The 22,176-nt window shown below is 39.3% G+C and overlaps 1 protein-coding gene across 8 annotated transcripts in view; it reads left to right on the top strand.

The window, feature by feature from the left end:
* Positions 1-22,176, top strand: part of dmd (dystrophin) — a 721,300-nt gene that overhangs the window by 645,383 nt on the left and 53,741 nt on the right. For all 8 annotated transcript variants that reach the window (XM_088914984.1, XM_088914986.1, XM_088914981.1 and 5 more), the window contains 2 exons: positions 8,869-8,930; positions 21,233-21,307. In XM_088914984.1, coding sequence (XP_088771110.1) covers positions 8,869-8,930; positions 21,233-21,307 — 137 coding nt within the window. The remainder of the gene's footprint in view (positions 1-8,868; positions 8,931-21,232; positions 21,308-22,176) is intronic.

Here is a 22,176-nt window from a genome sequence, read left to right as displayed (position 1 = left end):
AACATATCTAGAATGATATCATTGTACTTGCTGGAGGGGAACTTTCAAAATGCAGTTGTTGATACAGAGAAAATGGCCAAATTTTCTTCAGTCACGGCACTGCATCCCAGATGTAAGTAGTTTTTAAATATTTTTAGGAACAAGTTAAAGGTTTATTCCATGCTGAAAAGAGACAAAAGAAAATACAACATTTTGGCTGTGGAGCCTTCTTCGGGTGAGGCTCCACAGCCGAAACGTTGTGTTTTCTTTCTTCTCTTTTTAGCATGGAATAAACCTATAACTTGTTCCTTTGCAGCCTACGTGTGCTGACGCAGCTGCCTACCTGAACTACTTTAATATTTTTATATTGTTTTGGCGAATATTGGACAATAGAGTCATGAAGCAAACAGTCATAAAGCAAAGTGCAGTGCACTAATGAAGGGACATGCCTTGTGAAAACTGGGCATGTTAGTCTAGTTCAGAGAGGGCTGGGTAGGAATAAGGTGTGTGTGTGTGGTGGGGGGGGGTCTATCCTTGATTTTTGACTGAGCCTCAAGAATCACAAAGGCCACCCCTGCAGGGGGGACATTAACACTACAGAGATTTTCTGCATGGGCCATCTTGAACCTATCCGTTAAGTTGGCCCCATGTGGCAGTTGTAGTCCCCCATTCAATCCTTACAAAAGCAGGAGAAACTGTAAACTACACAGTTACTGTACATTTTTTCTGCTGTGTTCTGTGGAAATGAACACTCGCCTGCGTGGAACAAAGCTCAACAGTGCTGTTGGGCATATTTTATGCTGCCTTGTGCTTTATTTGGCCATATCGTGAAGCAAAAACCCGTTTTGATCTTCATGCCTACGACTAGACTCTGGAGTGTCAGTTCAAATACTGATTCTCTAACATGTTAGCGATAGTATGTTTTAGAAAGATCCTCAGGAATCTGCCTTTAGGATGTTACATGATTTACCCATCAAAGGTTTTTCTCACTGAGTTTCTTTTTCATTTTCCTATGAAAGTTAAGTACATATAATGTCTTTCATTACTTCAGAAGCATGAAGACAGTTATTTCATTACATTTTAAAGCAAACCTTATAATAAAAGTAAACTTGACAGTTTATTTACAGTATTGTGGCCTGTCATTTCCCATCCCACCGTGTCTGGAAAGCTGGGGGATGTGTGGAACGGCATGAAAGTGATGTGCTGTAATATACACCGGCTTCAGACATAGCTGTAACATTTATATTTGAAGGGGAATGTCCTGGTATCTAACCTTACCCACTTCAGAGAAGCGGAGTACGGATTTCACAGCACACAATACTAAGTTATATTCTTATGAATGGAAGAGGGGGGCAACATGGTGGCTCAGCAGATGGTGTTGCTTCTTTAAACCCTTACTTGGAGCCTGGGTTTCAGTGTGGCGTAGAGGGGCTTTCTGTGTGGAGTTTGGGTCTTCATCAGGCGCTCGGTTTTCTTTATAGATATATCATTATAGAATACTTTTAGTTTGCGTCACAAGGAGTAAAATTGTAGGAGAAGATTATTTTCTTGTGTGCAAATGTATCCTTGTGAAACTGGGTCAGTATGATATGTCCAGTATTGTAGATGCAGCAGGAAATGAAGTTCTCCTACAGAGTTAAAAGCGCACACACTTTGTGTTTCTATAATGTACTTTATTTCACGAACCCACTGTACACTGTAGCACATCGCCAAGCCAACAGAATCTCTTCTGCAGGAATTGGGATGCTTGTCAAGATCTAGAGGGACGTGGAAAGGGCAAATCTTAGTCAATCTGCTTCAGTCTTCTTCAGATCTAAAACTGGACAAAAAGTCACCTTTCTGCAGGACAGTGGTCCACAGCACACGGCCATAACTACACGGAGGTGGATAAGAATGAGGAAATGAATGTCATGTCCTTGAGTGGCCCAGTCAAAGTTCTGACTTTGACTGAATCCAATGGAAAACTGTGGTGTGACTTGAAAATTACTTGAGCTTGAGCTTGAGCCGTCCTGGTGTGCACAGATGATCGAGACTTGCAGTGGTAATTGTTTAAAAAAGTGCTTTAACCAAGTATTGAGTTTGGTCTTTAAGTTGGGGGGGATGAGATAAATATTTTAGTTTTTGATTTTTCTTTGCAGTTTGTCATATAATCTTTCACTTAATAAAAACAGTCAGTTTTAGGATTTTGATTAAATAAAAATATTCGTTTTAAGAATTTGTACATGTGCCGTTTGTTACTCAGCAAAACGGAACGTCATTGGAATGAGTGAATACTTTTTCATTCACTGTATGCATAGCAAAGAGAGTTATCTCCTTCCTCCATCCTTGATATCCCTGCCACTATTTACGCTTTTACACATCTCAATGCCTAAATATCGAACTCAGTTTTTAAGGGGAATGTTATGCACCGGGTTAATTATGAATCACACTTTATTAAATTAAGATTTCGACCGGATTTCGTCATACAATTAAATTATTTCAAAAGGCAATGGAATCTAATCTCTAGTTTTTAGAAAAAAAAACATTGCATGTTTATTGTAACAATCCACTGGTTGACAAATAAATAATTATCAGAGATGGAGACAACATGTTAATGAAATTTTTAAGGTGAGTTACTAAAGCATAACAGCATGAACAGGGGAAATGGGGCACCATGAAAAGTATTGAGTCTAGAAGTACTAGAGGGTCCTGTAGTTAAAGAAACCATAGTTTACTTGCATGTGTAACATGGTGACTATATTATGAATTTCAATCAACAAAGAGTAATGTATGATTCTTAACGATCTAGGAATAATTTAAAACCATTGATTGTTTTCTGAAGTTCTCCTAATTCAGGTTATCTAGGACTATTGTTATGATCTCCAGAAATGTAAACCAGAAAGGCAAATGAAATTTGACTGGAAATCTAACAGTTCCAGGGACTCTACCCTTTGGCATCTGATTAATTGCCTTCTCAGTGTTGTATAATTCCCATTTAGATTCCATTTGGGATTAAAATCATCATTAATATCAGGGATAGTATTTTGAATTAGAGAGAAGAAATGATTTGATATGGAGGGTGAAAAGTAGCTTTATATAAACAGCTATAAAAATTGAAAACCTCCTGGAAACATACGCATGGCTTTTCCTCCTTAATTACAAGACATTATATTTTTAGTGTGAAAATTTCTTTCGAATTTGAAGGAATGTGAGGAGCTTTTACCCCCTGCTCTATATAGTTCTAAATAAACATATGTACCTGTGGCTTTTTAATATAAATATACTCTCATATAGATTAACCATCTAGTTCTTATGTTCAGAAAATTCAGAATTACTATAAAAACTATGTGTTTCTTTTTACAAATTGCTGCTAATTACATTAATCATTAATTGAAACAGCTCTAATTTTAGACTTTAATTCTTCTTAAGATTTGACCGCTATCACTGCACTTTGTATTTTTAATTATGTTTCTTATTTTGTAATATGTGTTTTTATCTGATAGACCCAAGATTTAGAGAAAAGTTATGAATTAAAGACGTTCAACACAAATAGACAATTGGAGCAACTAGAAGTGTAGGAGATAAGTACGCGATTTTGAGACAGATCTTAAATGAAACTAAAGTACACTTCATAGCAAGATTTGAATTTGGATTACACACCTCAATAATTAAAGGACTGTAATGTTTTTAGGAATACCTGTCTGTCCACATTTGGTACAGTATTGAAAATACCACCCATTGTTAAATTTTCTGTAGGTTAAAAAGCCTTTTGAACAGATGAATTAAGTAATGTTATGGCATTATGTTTTAATATTTTTTGCCATTGTTGCTACTGTAACTATAATATTAATGACTTTATGCAGTTTAATATATCTTTGCCTTAAAACAAGGTTTAAGCGGACAGCACATAACCTTCTCCTGAATGGGATTACCTCCCAGCAATTCTGGTCCTTGCTTTTCCAGCTGGGTGGACTGGGGAAACTGGAGTACAGTGTAGAGTATCTCTCACGACAACAGCACTGACTGCCTTCTGCCTGCCAGTCATGAGTCCAAAGGCCTTCCCGCTGCGCTATACTACCCCATGTCAAAGAACAGTAAATACAGTTCAATACAATTAAAGACCACAGACAGAAATCCAAAACATGTCACTCAGAGTCCATTGTATGCAGTATTTCTCAATGGCAAAAGGAACAAAAGAATGATGTACACTGTATCTTGCAAGAACATCTTAAAGCAGTCGCCGCAAATTGGCTGTGTCACTGACACACTCTCAGGATTTTGACATCCACTCGATTCCCACTGAGGAAGGCAGTGTTTTTTTTAAAAAAAGGCCACTGTATGTCATCATGAGACCACAGTTTCATCAAGTTCTTCCTGTCCGGTTTAAAAAAAAGTGAATCCCATAAATCCCTAATCTTTCTTTAACACCTCTCAAGATATTGTCCCGGCAGCAAAAGAGAATCTCTCTGGGACTTCCTTCTTGTGAAACTGCAGCAAGAGTCTGTGAACCGAGTCCATTACGATTCGGGGTCGGGGTCGGATTTCTGTGACTTCAAGGCAAGCATCCACCCCTTGATTTTCAGCCAAGTCTCAGACTCCAGTTTGTCGGTGTCACACGTGTTCAAACTGCTTGTTTCAGCAGGCTGCTTTCTTTGACTAGAGCACTCATATTTTTGCCAAGACTTCCACTTTATTTCTGTTCTCTGATGGTAATTCTACCAGTAGCAGCTGGGGGCAGCAAGATGGCCTTTTAAACTCAGATGCTTTAGAAAGTTTGTTATGAGCACCAGCTTAATGTCGTGAATTCTGTGTCTCGGTCGTATAGTTATCTGTGTTTAAGAGAAGGGAAGGCCTGTCTTACACTTTGTATTGCCGTTGGCCTTCAGCAGAAATAAGAGATCCTAAAATTTCTCATTTTCACAGCTTCTCATTTTCTATTTGGCCCCACAGAAAGGTTATTTTTTAATGAAAAGACATTTGCAAATGGATCTTCAGTAATCTGTGATTCTGTGACTCCGATGTCCCTTCTACTTGCCTCAGAAATCGAAATTCAACTGCAGATTACTAAGAGAATCTCTGTGTGTGATAATCAAGGCACGTTCACTGCTCTTGCTATGCCATTGTCACCTGCTGTTGCCTGCCACCTTGCCTGCAGCGAAAAAGCAAATCTGAACTGGCTCCCGATTTCTGCGGCTTTATGATTTTGGAAGTTATCCACACTTCTACATGGAAAGTGGATACTTTAGAGACTCACATGTGGATCAATGCCACATCTGTTGCTAAAACCTGTATGTATATATTTTATATATAGATACTGAGCACCACAGCATGTATTATGATTGCAACAAATTCACAAAGTTATTAGAAACACGGCAATCTTTTTTTGTCACACTGACATTTTATGAAACAGACATGACCAGCTGTATGAGGACATGTGTTGTCCTGCAGGAATCTTGTCACATCTGGATGAGCCCCCAGGAGGAGCAGGACATGATCATTGTAGCACCATGCAGTCGGGTTCCTCTCAAACACTATCAGTGCGGCTCCCTAGTGACTTGACACTCTTGCCCGGGCCATCACGCGTGGATGATGACGTGTTAGAGTGTCATGACTTGCAGTCTCCCAGGTAGTGGCCTAGCGTTTTCAGTAATGTCTTGCCAGGTTAGAAATTCCTGACTGTGAACTCCCCAGATGGTGGGCAAGAGTAGACTGATCTAACCAGCCTCCATGTTCTGCTCTGGATTTGCCAGGCATGTTGGTTCCCTTTTGTGTTTTTCCACTCTTGGTTTTCACCAGCCTTGACCTTCAACCAGTTAAATCACGGTTCCCATTCAATCCTTTCACTGATGAGGTACTTCAGTGCTTAAGCAATCGAGTCACACAAGTCGCTCTCGGAACTGAATGATCCATTTGTCAAAATGTCACTGAAAACATTGGATTAGCGTCATACGTTTCTATCACACGCATGATTGGAGTGGTAAGTTTCTTGTCAAGCTCCTCAGTATGTATTTTACTATGACAAGAGTGTTTTATTTGTTGGCATAAAAATGAATCTGGCAAAGTAACTTTGCATTCAAGTGACTCGTTTTGCTGAATCCAGCAGACCAAGAAATGGGTAGTGTGTTAGAACCTCAGTCCAAGTAGCTTGAGAATCAATGCCAGGCAACATCACCCTCCAGCTCTTCTTCAGAAGCATAGCTCCAACAAACTGTCAGCTTGTGAATTCTTTTTGATGTGACTTAGTTCATTCTTGAGTGCTCCTGAAAGCTTTCAGTCTGTAGTATTTAGGCCTGAGCCTTTAGTAGCCTCTGTAGTTGAATACTTGTTTTTTGTGAGATCAGTTTGACTCTGCAGCCAGCTTTAGCTTTTTGCTAATAATGCTTGGAAAGAAGGGTCTTTGGATTGGAGTGGAACAAATGTAGCGCTCTTTCTTGTTTCATGTTTTAAGTGCTGTACAGGAAATGGCATCCTAACCATTCTTCACCATCGGTTTATTCAGTTAACACCAGAGCCCGATAAATACCTAGTCTGGTATTAAAATGTCCAGTTGTGGGAGAAAAATCAGTTAGCTGCCAAGCAGTATTATAAAACTGGTTGAATTATTTTCATTGTAAACTAGTGGCTGGGAGTAGAGGTTGTCTTAAAAAGTTAATCACAGCTTTAAACACTGTTAATTTAAATCAATTTTGTCAATTAGGAATGCAGATTATATGCCAGAGTCAAATTATTGTCTATAGCTAACTTTCGGTTGGCAACCCAGGAGGTACAAATGGTGGATATAAAATGTGTCTGAATAATGTGTGGCAGACAGTCTTGAAACCACGCCCCTGTTAGACGTTTTTTAAATACAGGCCTGTAGTGCCACAATGACAGTAATCATTCTCTCAATAGCTTGACTGTGGGGTATGGATGCTCCTGTATCAAGAGTTTTGCTAATGCTTTTTGTAAAACCATAATTAAAAATAACCTTGTATGTTACAGCTGTTTTAAAGAATGTTGAAGTTCAGCTGTTAGTGGGTCCTTCATTATAATTTGGTATTAAAATCATCTGCCACTCCCAGTGCTCAATGCAGTTAATTCTGAAACTTAAAAAAAAAAAAAATTACCTAGCACTTATGGTCTCTTTGACATTACAAAACGTATTATGTACAAAGTTGTTGTTTTTTTAGGATAAGACCTAGAGTTGTTTTCAAATATGCACTATTTTAATCAAAATGCTTTCAGCATTGTTTTAACGAAAAATACCCCACCTACGTATGATAAAGACGTTTATTTGAGACATTGTACAAAATCTCTGTTGGTTATTTGTGATGTCACCCGTAGGTTTCTGGGGTTGTTGGAAAAAATAGAAAAGAGCTTTGCCAATCCACAGTGTGGTTCTGTAAGTGAATCAAAGTCTGCATATTGTACCGTATGAGTAATGTCAGCACAGCTGCAAGCAGGTAAAAATATCCAAATGGCAATAATTTGCTATTTCTTCAGATGTGAGGCCAATTATATGGTTAATTACCTTTGTTATATGTTCTACACCTTTACATTTTTGTCAGTCCCTGCTGCATGCTCTGCCCTGATTGCCAGTGGGTTGTGTGTGTTTATACAGTGGTCTGGGGAGTTTCTCGCGAAGGGCTGAGCTGGTGTGTGTTAACCTCCCCCTTCTTCACTTACTGTACCACCTCCCTCCTGCACTGAAGTGCAGAGCACTTTGGAGGTGCATCTCAGTGGGCAGTAACCTTTCTTTTCTTCTTTTGTGTGCATAGAATTGCTAACTTGCCATACCTTTTTATGTTGGAGAAGAAAAACAAAATCAAGAGTCTTTTTTATCTGCTCACATAGAGGCAAATAGCTGCAGCTGTCATGCATTGTGCATACAAAGTAATGCAAAGGACAGTATTTCAGTTACTTTCCTTCCTCTGCAGGAGTAAAGTTCTTTGTTTCATTTTTTTAGCTCTTTAAGATGAATATACAGTTTATATCACAATATTATATAGTGAAGGTTATTTACGCTGTTCATATATCCGGGCTTGTAGTCATTACATCTTTACCTCATGATGGGTTTTTTCACTTGATCTTCTGAGGGGTTAGATCAGATGTACGATTCCTCCCAAACTGAGATATCTTGTCTGTAACTGCTGCACTTTCAGGGAACTACCACATTTTTAATAAATCACAGATATTAACATGCCATAAAATGCGTCTGACTTTTTCAGAAAAGCTTTCAAGTGTACTTACTTGAAATATTAAATATGTATGATTTTATGTAGTATCTGGATCTGATGTGTGGTGGTCCAGAGTTGTGGTCTTATAGTAGTATAAGAAGTCACCCTTGAAGGTATTAACCTTGAGAATTTTATTTGTTGTCTGGTATTGATATGCCATAAAATGCACCTGTATCTTAAGGACAAAGATTCATTTCTGCGGCAAAACCAAAAGGCAAAAGGAATTGATTGATTTCTGCATGTACAGAAAGCATGTGGCAACAGAATAAAGAAAAGAAATGTATAATTATAGTTCTTTAATCGAGTAGATGATTTCTTTTAATTCCTCTTTAATCTGGGATTTGCAAATCTGATTTCACCTGGGTACAACCCTCATACCAGCAGTGATCACATGAGCATTAACCTGTAACCTTTCTCCTGAGGCCCAGACATTTTTATATATTTATCTATTTATATATTTCTTCAGTCGGATGCATGTGTGATAACAGAAAGTATCTGGAGTTGGGGTTAAGGGACAGGAATGTAGAAGATGAGTTTAAGTGAATCCTAGTGCGTTCTTGAAAATAGCTTAAACCTCTCTTTGACAGTGAATTCGGAGGACTTCTTTTGCTGATGGTGAGGCGTCTCTTGGGATGGTCTGTGTTTTGCTGTGTTTCAGTTACAAGTCTCTGATTCTCTTCTCTGTTCTCTGTAGTCACCAGACGCAGACGACATGCTGGGATCATCCTAAGATGACAGAGCTCTACCAGTCCTTGGGTAAGAAGCACATGTTAACACTGCAGATTAGGGGCTGCAGATGATATTTATAAACACTTTATACCATCACATAATTATCAATAGAAAGTGTTGATAGTGACAGAAATGTGATCAGTCCAGTTATTCTACGGCAGAGATTGGTTTATCTTGAACCATACTACTGAGTATTGAATTGAGTGTGAGAAACATTATACATGGTCATGAAAAAGAACAGTTACAAGCAAATGAGCTTACACATTGTGTTGATCAAGCTGTTCTCTCCGGCAGGTTCCTTCCCTTTTCTTTCGTTCCTTTCTGTGTGTTCTTTAACTCTTAATGTTATTGTGTTGTGTTGCTAAATTTATTACTTCTGTGTTAGAAGTGCCAAATTAGAATCGTGTTTTGCTCATGCAGTTAGGATCGAAGCTGAGAGAAAGCCCTCCAATCTCAGTCTTCAGGAAAATCATCTCTCGCCTTATGAGCCAGCGATGTGTCCAGGAAGAATGTAACTCGAACCAGATTTTCTGATGGGCCTCGTGGGACCCAGAGGTGTTTGTAGTAATAAGATACTCCCAAGTGGCCCTTTGCTATATCCATGGCAAAGATACCTATGGCACAGTAGGGGAAACATAAGCCCTGCTTTAACCTATTGTAAAGGTAGGATTTGTAGGGTGGCATGGCATCACAGTGGTTAGTGTTACTAAGTCTCGCAACCTGGGTGGGTGTTCAGAGTAACATTTTACAAATAAAACACACATCAGCAATTTAAGCACAGCTGTTTTTTTTAAGTATACGACCGTATGTAATTGTCATTTCTGCGTCAACACGGCCAAAGCTTGCGTCCGTGGTGTTTTCACCAGCTGCAGTGATTGTCCTCCCAGGCCTGTCAGCCCTTTGGCAGATTGGGTAGTCCTGGAGATTACTGAAGCCCCTTTTTGGCCAAAGGATATCTTTCCTGGTCAAGCCAGCAGTACAGTGTGTAGGCATAGATGTCTATGGAAGAAAATAAAAACAAGCTTTTTATTTTCATCAACTGCCGACAATTGCTCAGCATGAAAGACGGCAGTAGTGTGTGCTTCGCTGACTTTGACATTACTCTGTGTCTCTCAGAAACACCAATGACAAATGGCCTTGGGTAGAAATTCTTTTTTGTGTCAAGAGCACAAATTTCTCTTCTGTTTCAGGGAACACAGTGAAAAGAAACAGGTCAGGAATTTTATGTGTGGCATTTTCTTTTAATTGGTCTCATCACATGGGAGTTTAATCACAACCTGTTTAGTCCTGACTCTTAATACGGTATTTAAAATTTGTTTTTGTTAAATGGTGGCTTCTGGCCAACTTTATGTGTAACGCAATTGAGTTCTACCTTACGTGGTGATAAAATTAGCTTTTGCTTAATTCGTTACAGTCTTTCCTAATTACAAGAATAGTAAGCTTTAAATCTTGTGCATTTTTGATAATTGAGTTTTTTTCCACTTGCATCTCCTATTGCTGATTCTTGGGTTGAGCTACCAGCTCTCGAGGAAGGAGAAAAGGAAATGCTAGGAGATGCACAAATCCATTATCCATATAATCGTCACATTCTTGTAGCATCAGCTGGCGGATTTCTGACGTCACCTGCAGCTTCCAGACAAAATAGATTTTTTCCAAACTTTATTGTGAAGTCCAAAGAAAATGACAATGCTGAATGAAAGTGCAGTTGAAATTTTTTGATGGAGGCCAATCGAGAGCCTGTAGATGTGAGTACCACAAAAGAAAAATAATGGTAAACTTAAATGCAGGAATTATAAGCCGCTCCTGCAGCTCCTTTTCAAAGCTTTCCCAAAGCTGTGGAGAAAATGTACAGATCTGTGCGAAAATAGCTGTACAGTGTCATACAGCCGACCTCAAAGGTTATTATGAGAAAGCAAGCAAAATAAAAGAAACCTTATCACAGCAGCATGTAAACATTAACTACAGAAGGAGTTTAACATTTGGTATTGACAGAAAAACTGAATTTATTAAAGACATGAAAATTTTAACTGGTAGCGTTATTACTTAATTTGATCATTGACTTGAAATTATTACTTGTACTACTGTCATGAAGTTAAAAGCTTGTTTCTCCAGTTGCCATTATCTTTTAAGGCTTTCTTGTCACCTTTCAGATATTTTTTTTTTGCTGCAGGCAAAGTTAATTAGTTTTTATTGATATAAAATCCACAGACATGATTAATCACTTCATTTCAATCTATTAAAATCACTAATGTGGGTTGGCTTTCAAGTCACTGACAGTATACTGTAGGTAGCCTCATTTCTTTTTTGAATGGGAAGGCCCCACCTAACTTGCAGTAAAATGTTGAGGAAAAAATGTGGCTTTACAGTCAAAGTAAAAAAAAGAAAATGTGTGTTCAAAGGTAATTATTTTATCTAATTGCAGTAATTTGCCAAATTCAATTAGAATATTTTTAAATTATTTCAGAATGTTTAGATAGGTAGCTGCAGCATTATTCTCCCTGACCATAAGTGCTTTAAAATAACTCCAGATTTGTGCTGTAAATTGGCGTCAACAGGTGGTGGCCGGACACAGACCTGAGCAACGAAAGGCACGTGGTGTTCCAGCTCCATTAAGAGAGAATGTGCTAGAAAAATACAAACCTAAAATATTTCTCAACCAGAACCTGTCCTTACTTATCCCACCTGCCAGGGGCGATGTCCCAGGGGAATGAGAGGCGCGAGATGGAACTTCATCCTCTACACGTCTTCCTTATCATTGTTAACACTGACAGAACACAACAAAGACGTCTGTGAGGACATTCGCATTAAGGCCTTCACAAAGTCATTCCAGTGGGCTTGGAATCAAAGCTGAAAAACACGGCCCATGGGACTCATGTGGGAACTATGTGGAAGGGCGTTTAAAACTGAGAACAAGAGGCAGTTTTCCCACAGAAAAGGTTTTGGGAGTATGGAACTTGCTCTCCAGTCATGGTGTTGGAGCCGATACCCTGGCTTCATTCAAGAAAAAAACAGTTTCTGACATAATTAGCAGCTAGCAACCAAATGGGCTAGAAGTGTCAAAGGCCTCTTCTTGGCTGCAAACTTTCTTCGATCCATTAACCCATCAGGGGTCTCTCCACTCAGAAAGCCCCTCTCTGCTTTGTCGGCTGCTGACCAAAGCTTCTGTGCTCATGACCTGCTGACGCAGACATGCAACAGATCCTGAAAAACAAAACAGGGCAGAGACGAACTGCACACACTGCTGCCCATGCATACTGTATGTGTACAGGGCTCTATATTTGTTAGAGCAGAAACAAAAATCCTTGTCTCCCTTTAGCAGAGAAGCATCTGTCTGTGGGATTTCTTTTAGATTATAATACCTTAAAGCTCAAGTGTGCAGTTTCCACAGCAGTGTTCCTGTACTCAGGTTCAAAGCAGGACTTGTTTCTCTTTTTTTTTTGTGCAGCAAATTAAACAGCTGTCAATTTGTGTTGTACGTTTGATATCAAACTGATCTACACTTTCCTTTTTGGCATTTTCAAGTCCATATGTATTGATTTATGTGGTTTAACTTCAGGAAAGAGAAAATGGGATGAGTCTTAAATTGCCTCCAGTTGTTTTCAGAGGATTGAATTTATGGTTGGATTTTGTTTGATGATGAAAGGTAGTTAGCCCAGAAATGCATCAGAAGCATGGGAGATACCGATGTGAACCTTTCTTCTCCAGCTTTGGATGGAAGAGAGGCAATACAACCAGGCTATGCAGCAGATCCCAGGACTTGATTGTGCCGTGAAGGAAAAATCCCATATAGAAACCGTATAGAAACTATGCCCTCAGGCCATGGACAGGAGCGACCTGGTGCTAGACGAGTCTTAGGACATCCGAACCTCAATGCTGAGCGAGGAGCAGAGCAGAAATGGGAAGTAAATAGGCTACACAACAAGGCACACCAGAAAGACATGAATAATCACAGGGAACTAGGAACAGGACAGAAGTAGAGCGCCCTCTAGGTGTACTGGGTGTGACAATTTCTAAGGAGGTTTCTTAACTTTATATAGGATTATGTGACATTCAGTAAAGCCCCAATGAACAAATTCAGAAGGGAGGGAATTCTTCGACTTGCATATCTGAAGTATTCCCAAGACAACTGGAAACAGGTGTTACAGGCCTACATCTGCGGGGAACCTGGCAGAAGCAAGTGTGCTGTAGGTTACAGAAGCAGCCACTGTAGAGGAGTGGTTGATCATATCCTATTGTGCTCTTTTGTTTGACTGTATTGATATATGCTGCCTCTCCAGGTTACTGCATTCATGTTGCAGATATGTTACGTGCGCTTTCAGAGTGGCTCGACACAGCAAGGGCCTGACTAATACAATAGTCGGGTTCTTTTGTGCAATGCACCTTGTTCACCTGAAATGCAAAGAAAGAGCTAAATCACAGCAGTAAAATGTTTCCCACTGAGTGAGTTCAAAGTGCTAAAATGCTTGAGAACAGCTGTGCTTTAGTAACAAAAAACTTGCCATCACGAGTTACAGAGATTTGGAAATTTGGTACTTTCTGTTGTTGCTATTACAAACAATAAGTAGCAGTTTTCTAATAATTGCAGCAGCTTGAGAAACAGAGAATCTGTCCTTGAGGTCTACAGTTAGGTTTAATGTAATATTTATGTTGTTTTTGCAGAACAGAAGTTTCAAACTGACCTAGAGTTTATTTTAATCAGTATATTTAAACAGTAATTCAAACAGTGCACCATTTTGGTGTCTGAATTGTTATAACAGGTTGTTTCAGGCATGTGACGGTGCCTTAATGCAGGCGTAATCTGACGAAGGTTGTATTTTCATTTGCAAGGACAACTCAAATGCACAGTAAAGCCCTTACAGTATATATATATTCACGGTTTGTTTGAGATTATGATAATGAATACCAGTAGTTCAACAGATTATTTCCTTCTACTTCTAATAGTAGATTATTATTCTCTCTCTAGTCTAAAGACTTATTCATTCACAGCTTTAAGCAATGCAGATAACATTGATGTGGACAGTTCCAAGAAGCCATTCCATTTGACTACTATTGCAAAGGGAGTAGTCAACATTACATTTCCCCATTAGCAATGACATTCTAATTGCTATTCTTTATGCTGAACTACAAAGTTTCTCTTCCAATTATGTGTCATGGTAAGAATTGTAGCAAAAAATCTGTTAAAGTAAACATGTATTCAATCAATCAACGTTTATTTATTAAATGCACAGCAATATAGTGCGCAGCAGTAGTTTCTGGCAATGAAATGTCTTTTCTAGGAGCTCACCGAGGGGGATAAATATAACAAAATTCAGAATTTTACTTTTTACAGTAAAAAAAATGTAATTTTACAGTATTACTTCTTTAACTTTGAGTAAAAGGAGTTATATACAGTGTGGCTTGTGTAATGTCATCCAAAGTGACTCATGAGTACATGATTCAGTTAAGCAGGCTCAGTTTAACCAAAAGTGTATATTTTAACCTCCGGTTTTTGGCTTTTATGGATATACATTGCATATTAATGAAACAAGTGAGTACCACACACCCCCACATGTCACAAATGATTGCAACCAGTGTACTAGTAGTGCTTGGATTTGCTCAGTAGAGCAGCACAGAAGAAGTGGAACTGAAAAGCCTTTGAATTTTAAATGCAAAAAGAGGAATAAGGTGTAAGGACAATGAACAATGCCTTGGGGGAGGTGGCCAGTTTGTCAGGGTACACAGTGTTGTACAAACAGAGGAGAGCAATTGAAGTGGATGCAATGGAATATTTTTTAGTTATCAATGCAAAACAGAGTTGTTGATGCACGCTGCACATAAATGAATTGCCAGGGTGCCTCTGATCTTGCTTTCTTCCTTCTGTTTGCTGTCTGCTTAAGTCTTAGCATGTGTAGTCCCAGAATTCCTCTGTACCTTTCTTCAGCGCTTTGATAAAACATCAGAATTTCTACTGATGTTGGAAGTCAAGTGTCTTGTTGCAGTGCATTTTTAATTTACCTTCATCTGAGATTAGGATGCTCTATTCAAATGGACATCATCCTCGGAGGGTATTGAGCTGTCTTGCAGGCCTAGAAATGATTAAAATGTCTGAGAGAGTTCAACTTCTTTCTTCATTCCTTTTAAACCTAAATTCCAATATTGATGAATTTTAGATCAAAATAACAGGGGTAAGAATGTGTTTCTCTTAAGGAAATGCAGACACAAAACACACAATCTGTAACATGGGTTTCTGATTTTAATCAATGTTTTAACTCAAATCAAGCATATTTCCTGACTATATTGACTGTTTTATGTATGAATATGTCTTCACCTGGGGCATTCAATATATTTGATATTGGTTTGCGATTCGGAGGTTCCTTTTTAAAAAAATTAACTGCAACGTTATATCACTGTAACTTTAAATGTTGTTAAATTGATATTGTTTTGATGACATCTGAATGATCTTTTGAATTGGATTCAAGGTCAAAGAAGGAAAAAGCCTGTAATAAACAATGGTTGACAACAGCTGCAATTGGTCTATTTTACCTGCTAGCTCTTCTTCAATAGTAGAAACAATCCCTGCTTTTCCCTGGAAATGATAATGCTGAAGAGCTCACTAACACATATAGTGAAATGTATACATTTTGTCTAATAACCAAATAAAATCTTTAAATACTATCAGATCTGATAGCCACCTTTTATCCACGTGTAGAGAGAGCCATCTTTGAATGCAATTCAGGTAAATAGTTCAAGTGCATTGTTTTACTGAAGCATAACCCTCAATAGATAGCTCCTGAAATGTTAAGAAGAATTAGTCAATAACAACATTTACTAAAAATCAATGAAATATACTGTCATGTGCTTTGGGTCTCTAAACAGGACCTAATTGTTTTCTGGTGTGTTGCTTTGTAACATTCTTAGTGACTTCTTGTTGCAATGTTGAAGGAGGCTACGGATTCACCATTGTAGCAGCTCCCTGGCTCATTACCTGTAAGTGAAGGGGGTTGTGACAGTGCAGGTCTTCAGCCAGTGCTGCCATTTCCTCAGTGCACAACTATTAAGAGCCTTGTCCCTTTATATTTGGTGACTCCTTTCACTGTTATCAGTTATTAGACCAGACTGCAGAACGATGACTTATTTTGATGTGGTTGATTTGCTTTAGTGATATCCTGAGGTTTCCCAAAAAGATACTTCAACTAGTTTACAAAAGCACCACCATGCAAAAGGATCTTTCAGAAACGGGTTGCATTTGTTTAATTATTAATTAACATTGCTGTCATTTTGAGATGTACATGAGTCAATATTAAACCAGATTTATAAACATTGATTAGCTCACAATATTGCAGTAAAAGTCACAGCAATGCTTTTCAGCTTTACTGAACCACAATAACAACATTGCATTCTGATCTGATCCAGTGAAAGATAAAATGCTAAAATTTTAGCCTAATGTAAATCTCCCAGCTATTCTGCAGTGATACCACCTGGTTATTTTAATAAGACACAGTTTCGGAAATGTATTTACTGTGAGATAGTTAATTGTGCATCAGATACATGCTGTACAGTAACAAGTTATTGTATCTGGAAGACATTTCTGAAGAGTATCGTTATGTTAATTTAAGCCTTGATAAATGTTCCCATTAAATTCCTTTTTCAAGGTCTTTTCAATATAAGCATGATATATTGAGGTTCTACAGGGAAACATAACAATAGACCTTCCAACAGAACAGTTAGCATGCTCTTCAAAAAAGTAATCATGGCGAAGCCTTGTAATTCATAGCTTCATGCGAGGAAAGTGAAAGTATGAAAAATTAAATACATCTGCAAGCATTAAATTCTAAAATTGTCCACACACTAAATGTAGTGTTAAAATACATCTGTAAATAGAAACTCTGATTATAAAAATGCCGGCATTATTAAAATGTGCAATCTTGAGATCCTCCGGTACACAGCGCAGGCACAGGTAGTTAAAGGAGTACCTAAAATGGAAATTCTTGGTACTCCTTAGTGTACCATGGTGGGATCAACCTTTTAGACTTTGATGCATCAGTTTACAGTTTGGTCTTGTATGTTCCTATTTAATAAACAAGGCCTGTCTGATTTAGTATTTAATGTGCGCAGTTATGCGAAGTGTCGGTCATTATATCTGGCCTCACATTTTTGCAACAGTGAAGTCTTGTTCAGCTAATAGGAAGCTTAGCTTTTGAACCAAAAGATTGTCAGTAGGTGTTCTGTATATAGAAACCTGATTCAGCTTTCTGTAAAATGGGTGACATTTGTTTTTTTTTTTAAAATGTGCTGACCTCCCACTGTATGAAATGGAAATAGAAATGAGAAAACTGAAGAGACACGCCCAATGTGATGAAATCATGACATTTCTTGTTTGTGTTGAGCTTCTATTTAATGTTTGATCCTCATGTGCGATGTTCCATGCTTATTTTTAGTATCTGATGCTTGGATACATTGTAATATTTGACACTCGGGCCTAATGTGTGGTGTTCACATATTTTAGAGGTTAGTGTTTAAGCATTCACTCTTTTGCCTCTGTGGTTTTCACTTCCCCCGCTGTGGGTGTCGTGTTGTTTTTCAAACTCATTGATTACAGCCTGAAAGAAAAGTCTCTTGGCGCAATCACACCTGCAGCTTCTGCACCTGCCCTGCCTTCGGCTTCACCCCGCACTCTGTCGGGAATGGTGAAGGAATGTCTTACAGCTTCGGCTTTTACAGCCTTTTATTACTGCATTTTCTCAGACCGGTTAATACATCTTGGTAAGAAAAACAATTTCATTGACAGTAACACAAAATTTTAGATTCCAGTTTAAGCACAAAGTCATAATCTCTGTGAAATGGTCGCCATGTTGTTGCACTGGCAAGAGCAAGAGTTTGTGAGAATTGTGATGTGAAGCAGCCCTTCCTGCTCACTAGTAACTGTACTGACTAACGTACTGCAATGTAGGAGTGAATAAAGTTGTGCTGCAGACATTTCACCGCAGAAATGTTCCAGCGTGATCTGTGTGCAGAGTTAACAGGCAGTATTTGTCAGCAAAATGTTTCAAAGCCGCGTGCAGTATTTCTATTGGATTGAAAAAGATGTATTCACAAGCCTGCTTGTTTACAATGTAATAATAGGGCCCAAAGGATGGTGTGTCCAAATGTATATTCATTTAATACAGCATACTTAATACTTGAATGTTAGGCATTAACTTGCCTGACTGTGAAAATGACAGCCCTGGCTAGAGATCAACACTGCCACAATACCCCTCACTTAAGAGGAATGAACCAGGGAGGCAGCTGCGTTGTGAAGTTGGGGTGGAGTGAGGGGGGACGAGAACACATGTATGCTGGGTTGAAGGCAGCCAGATATAGAGAAGAGCAGAAGTACGAGTTAAGAATTCCCGAAATGTCTACTAAATAACATCATTTAGAGCATGGTATGATCTATTACAATAATGCCTGATGAAAATATGGAAGCAGTTTTGTTAAAACATCATTATTTAAAAGATCACCTTCACACATTCAATGGCATAAAAAACCCAGTGCACCCAGTTTCTTATACTGTTTTAGACAGCAACAAGTTTGTCTTCTGTAATGCCAGAAGTCATAAAGATGTGTTAGTTATTCTATGGCTTTCCAGTTTTTAAACTTCAGGGACAGTCCACTTCCCAGATTTGTATTTCTGTAAAACAGTAGGTAATTCTTACTCATCATAACAGCACTCCTTGCGGTCTCAGAGCAAGAATGTCAACATATTATGAAGAAGGTAGGGTTTTCTTTTAGAATTTGTTAACGCTGAATGTCAGACCAAATCTCTGCATTCTGCGCTATGTTTTGCCTCAGTCAGGTTTGGAGTTTTTTCCTAAGCCGTTGTATAAGAGCAGGTGAACCTGTGTAGACCTGCTTTAGTCAAGACTATTGTGAGATTATTTAATACAAAATACTGGAGTCACAAGGTTTGCTTCGTATCATTCCCAGATGGCGAGAGGGGGTTGGTAAGAGGAACAAGTGAAATTATCCAGCACACCTGACCCAGCGTGTAAAATAATAAACTGATACATTTAATTTTTGAAAATTGCTTTTAGCGGCTTTGATTAGCACTGCTCACTCGCCATGTTTGGGCCCTGGGGTCAGTTCCTGAACTGGGGTCGCTCTGTGGCATGTAAGCTTGTTTTCTCCTGGAGCTCCTATTTGCTCCAGCATTCCCAAAGGCAATCAATCGGCACCTCTAAAACTGTTCCTGTGGGCATGCCCTTCAGCGGGACTGGGTTGCTGTCCAGGCTTGTCTTCTGGGGTAAGTTTCACGTTGGCACCACCCGGAGCAGGAGTGTGCAGCTTCCTGATAATGGCCGAAAAGGTGAATGTTTATGTTTATCATGGCAGCGCGTAAAGTCATTTCCAGTCATAAAATACAATTAAGTGCATTTTGGACAGTAGCTTGACTTTTCTTAAGTTTGTTCCTTTAACCTTGGATTTTTAAAATGCGCAGAAGAGTAAATAAGATTGTGATGAAGCTGGGTGGCTGCAAAAGCAGAACTACACGAGTCCAGGATTCTTCTCAGCTCTGCAGTGTCCAGAAATCAGGGCGACCCAGCCCTGGTGTTGAGCTTGATTAAAATGACGTGTGTGTAGCTTGGGGATGGAGTGAAAAATAACCTTTAGTTATGGGGGAAAGTAAAAGCCCCTTCCATGAGGAAGATTGTTTCTACTGAGAAGGCAGCAAACATTTTAGCCTTACTCAGGTATACCATTTATGTTTGTGGTCCTAATAAAAAGATGCTTCTTTTTTTCCTGTAATAGTACAAAGCTGATGCCAGCAGGAAGATTTTGCTTCGTATCATTCTTAGATAGGGAGAGGGGGTTGGGGGGAGTGGGGGAGACAGAAAAAATCGCTTTGACCTGACAAAGAATCAGTCGCACCATAAATTATGCAGCACACCTGACCCAGCGTGTATAATTATAAACCACAGCAGTAATCCTCTCCTGTCAAGCCCAAGCATTCTCTTCCAGTGTGTGGTGTACAGCAAGCCCACGGCACAGACACAGCTTTCTGAGCTCTGCTACACCTCTGCCACTACGTCCAGGCAGTCTTCACTTTATTTCGCCACTCATCATGATGAGCCTCAAGGGCCAGATGGCAAACTTGTTTTCGTTTTCCATGGGTTCCTGGTCTTTGTGTGCATTTCAACAGACCTTCATGAAGAAGTGTGTTACTTCACACAACAGCTGTGGTTCACATCCTTCTGCTTTGGACTCCACTTGGCATAGCTGTTATGTTTTATTTCAGTTTTGTATGTATTTACCAAGGTATGCTTTTGGAGAGTGAAACTGAGTAATAGTTCCCACTGATTCTTTGTGATTCTTTCTGCAGGTGGTGTTTTTTACTCTGGGCTTAGATATACTGCATATAACTTGCTTATCACAGGCAGCTGTGGAAACAAAAGCCTTATTTATGACAACTACAGAGGTGTAAGAGGGCCTTGAAAGATCATTGAAGGCCGCGGCCTTCTGTTATCATGACCTATCCTAAAAATTCTAAGTAACCAACTCCATGGCAATCCAGCAAAAAGTAGTTTTTAAGAATAATGAGTTAGGAGTTTGGGAATATTGGAATTTTGCTTTTTTGAAAACTATTTCCAAGAGCTACCACAGAATTTATTACTGTCCTGTCTCTAAATTTGCAGGTGAAAATTGGTTAGATAAAGTTCCATTCTGTGTTTACAGAGTGGATTTTAAAATGCCAAAACAGGGGCATCCACTACTTGAAAAGCCCACAGTAATTATTGTCACAGCATGAGACACAACTTGATATCAGCAATTTGCGTCTGTTTCAAAGAAGAATGTCTCTTTAAACCTCAACTGCTGCTCCGTGAGTCTGACAGTAACTTGTGAGAGTTTCATGTACAGATCTGCTCATTGCAAGTCAACGCACACATCACAGGCCACCATTGGCAAGCCAGCTGTTCCAGTTTGCACAAGTTGGTGTATCTTAGTAATGCCTTCAGATACTTGCAAATCTTGCTAAAAAATATTTTATTTCCCTCATGTCTTGGGCATTTGGAATTATAGGAAATTTTAGGAGGGCCTGGTGATGCAGTGTGTCTTCTTTTTAGAAAAGAAATTAGGCCATGTGTGGGTATTGTTGTATTAGAAGCGGCTGCATGTTCTGTTTCTCGTATTTTAAGAGACAACCAGTGAAATACGTCTGAGCACGGATGCAATGTACAGTATCGTGGCTGGGAACTGCACTGGCAGGTGGGAAGGATTTTTTCCCCGACTTCTGCTGCAAGGGCTGTGTACAGCAGGGGAGGAGAGCTCGCTGAAAAGCGGTGGATAAAGACGGCTTTCTCCTTCCATTGCAGCTGACCTGAATAACGTCAGATTCTCTGCATACAGAACAGCCATGAAGCTGAGGAGACTGCAGAAGGCCCTTTGCTGTGAGTATACCCCCTCTCTTTCTCTCTGAGCCCAGAATCACTTCATTATCTGCTCACACCGCCTTCCCTTAAACTGCCGGCCTCCCTGCTGAACGACAGCATTTTAAATGCAAAATGATCAACAGAGTTCTGTTAACTGGAACCTACCCTCCATGAGCACAGGCTGCTAATTTTCCCCAGCTCCCCCTGGGTGCGTGGCATTGTCTTCAGGCTGTGGAACAGTGCTCCTGCAGGGAAGGCCGATTGAGAATGCAGATTCCTTGACGAAATGCTTTTCGGGAAGAGTGTTCTGCTGTGCGGAGAAAAGAGTTTTCTGTGTGTGGACACAGCCAATCACACGTGCTTTTTTGTTCTAAATCTATGGTGTACAGGGTTCACAATTAAAAATATATCATCAGAAGGAAAACAAAAACACTGCTTTGAACTGTCTGTATGACCAACCTGAGAGAAAATTAGCTTGAAAGATTATTGGAACAGAAGGGCACTTCATGACTTTTTATAATACCTCGCACACTTCACCTGTGCCTGCTTTGTGGCATCTCTCACTCTTAATGGAGAAATGTGCTGATTCTCGATTATATAATTCAAGTGCTAAGGTTATCCACTTAGCCTGGATGCCTTCTCAGAAACTGAGTGACGGAGTTTCATTACGAAGCTGCATGTAGAACTTAACTAGCACCTAACGCTTCAGGAACCTGCTTAATTACTATTGATCACTGCTATCTGGGAAAACGAGCTCTCAGCCCCCACTGCCCCAGGAACAGAGGTGTTCTCGAAGCACCACTGCATTACCAATTATGCTAATAAATTGGTATTAGGAGAACCATCTATGAGCTGTCCCTGTGGGAAGTGTAGTAACAAATGAGCTG

Source organism: Atractosteus spatula, chromosome 4 (genome assembly GCF_055471065.1).
Source record: "Atractosteus spatula isolate fAtrSpa1 chromosome 4, fAtrSpa1.hap1, whole genome shotgun sequence".
Taxonomy (NCBI): Eukaryota; Metazoa; Chordata; class Actinopteri; order Semionotiformes; family Lepisosteidae; genus Atractosteus; species Atractosteus spatula.
Note: the sequence above shows the minus strand (reverse complement) of the source record. Positions and strands in the feature narration are given on the sequence as shown.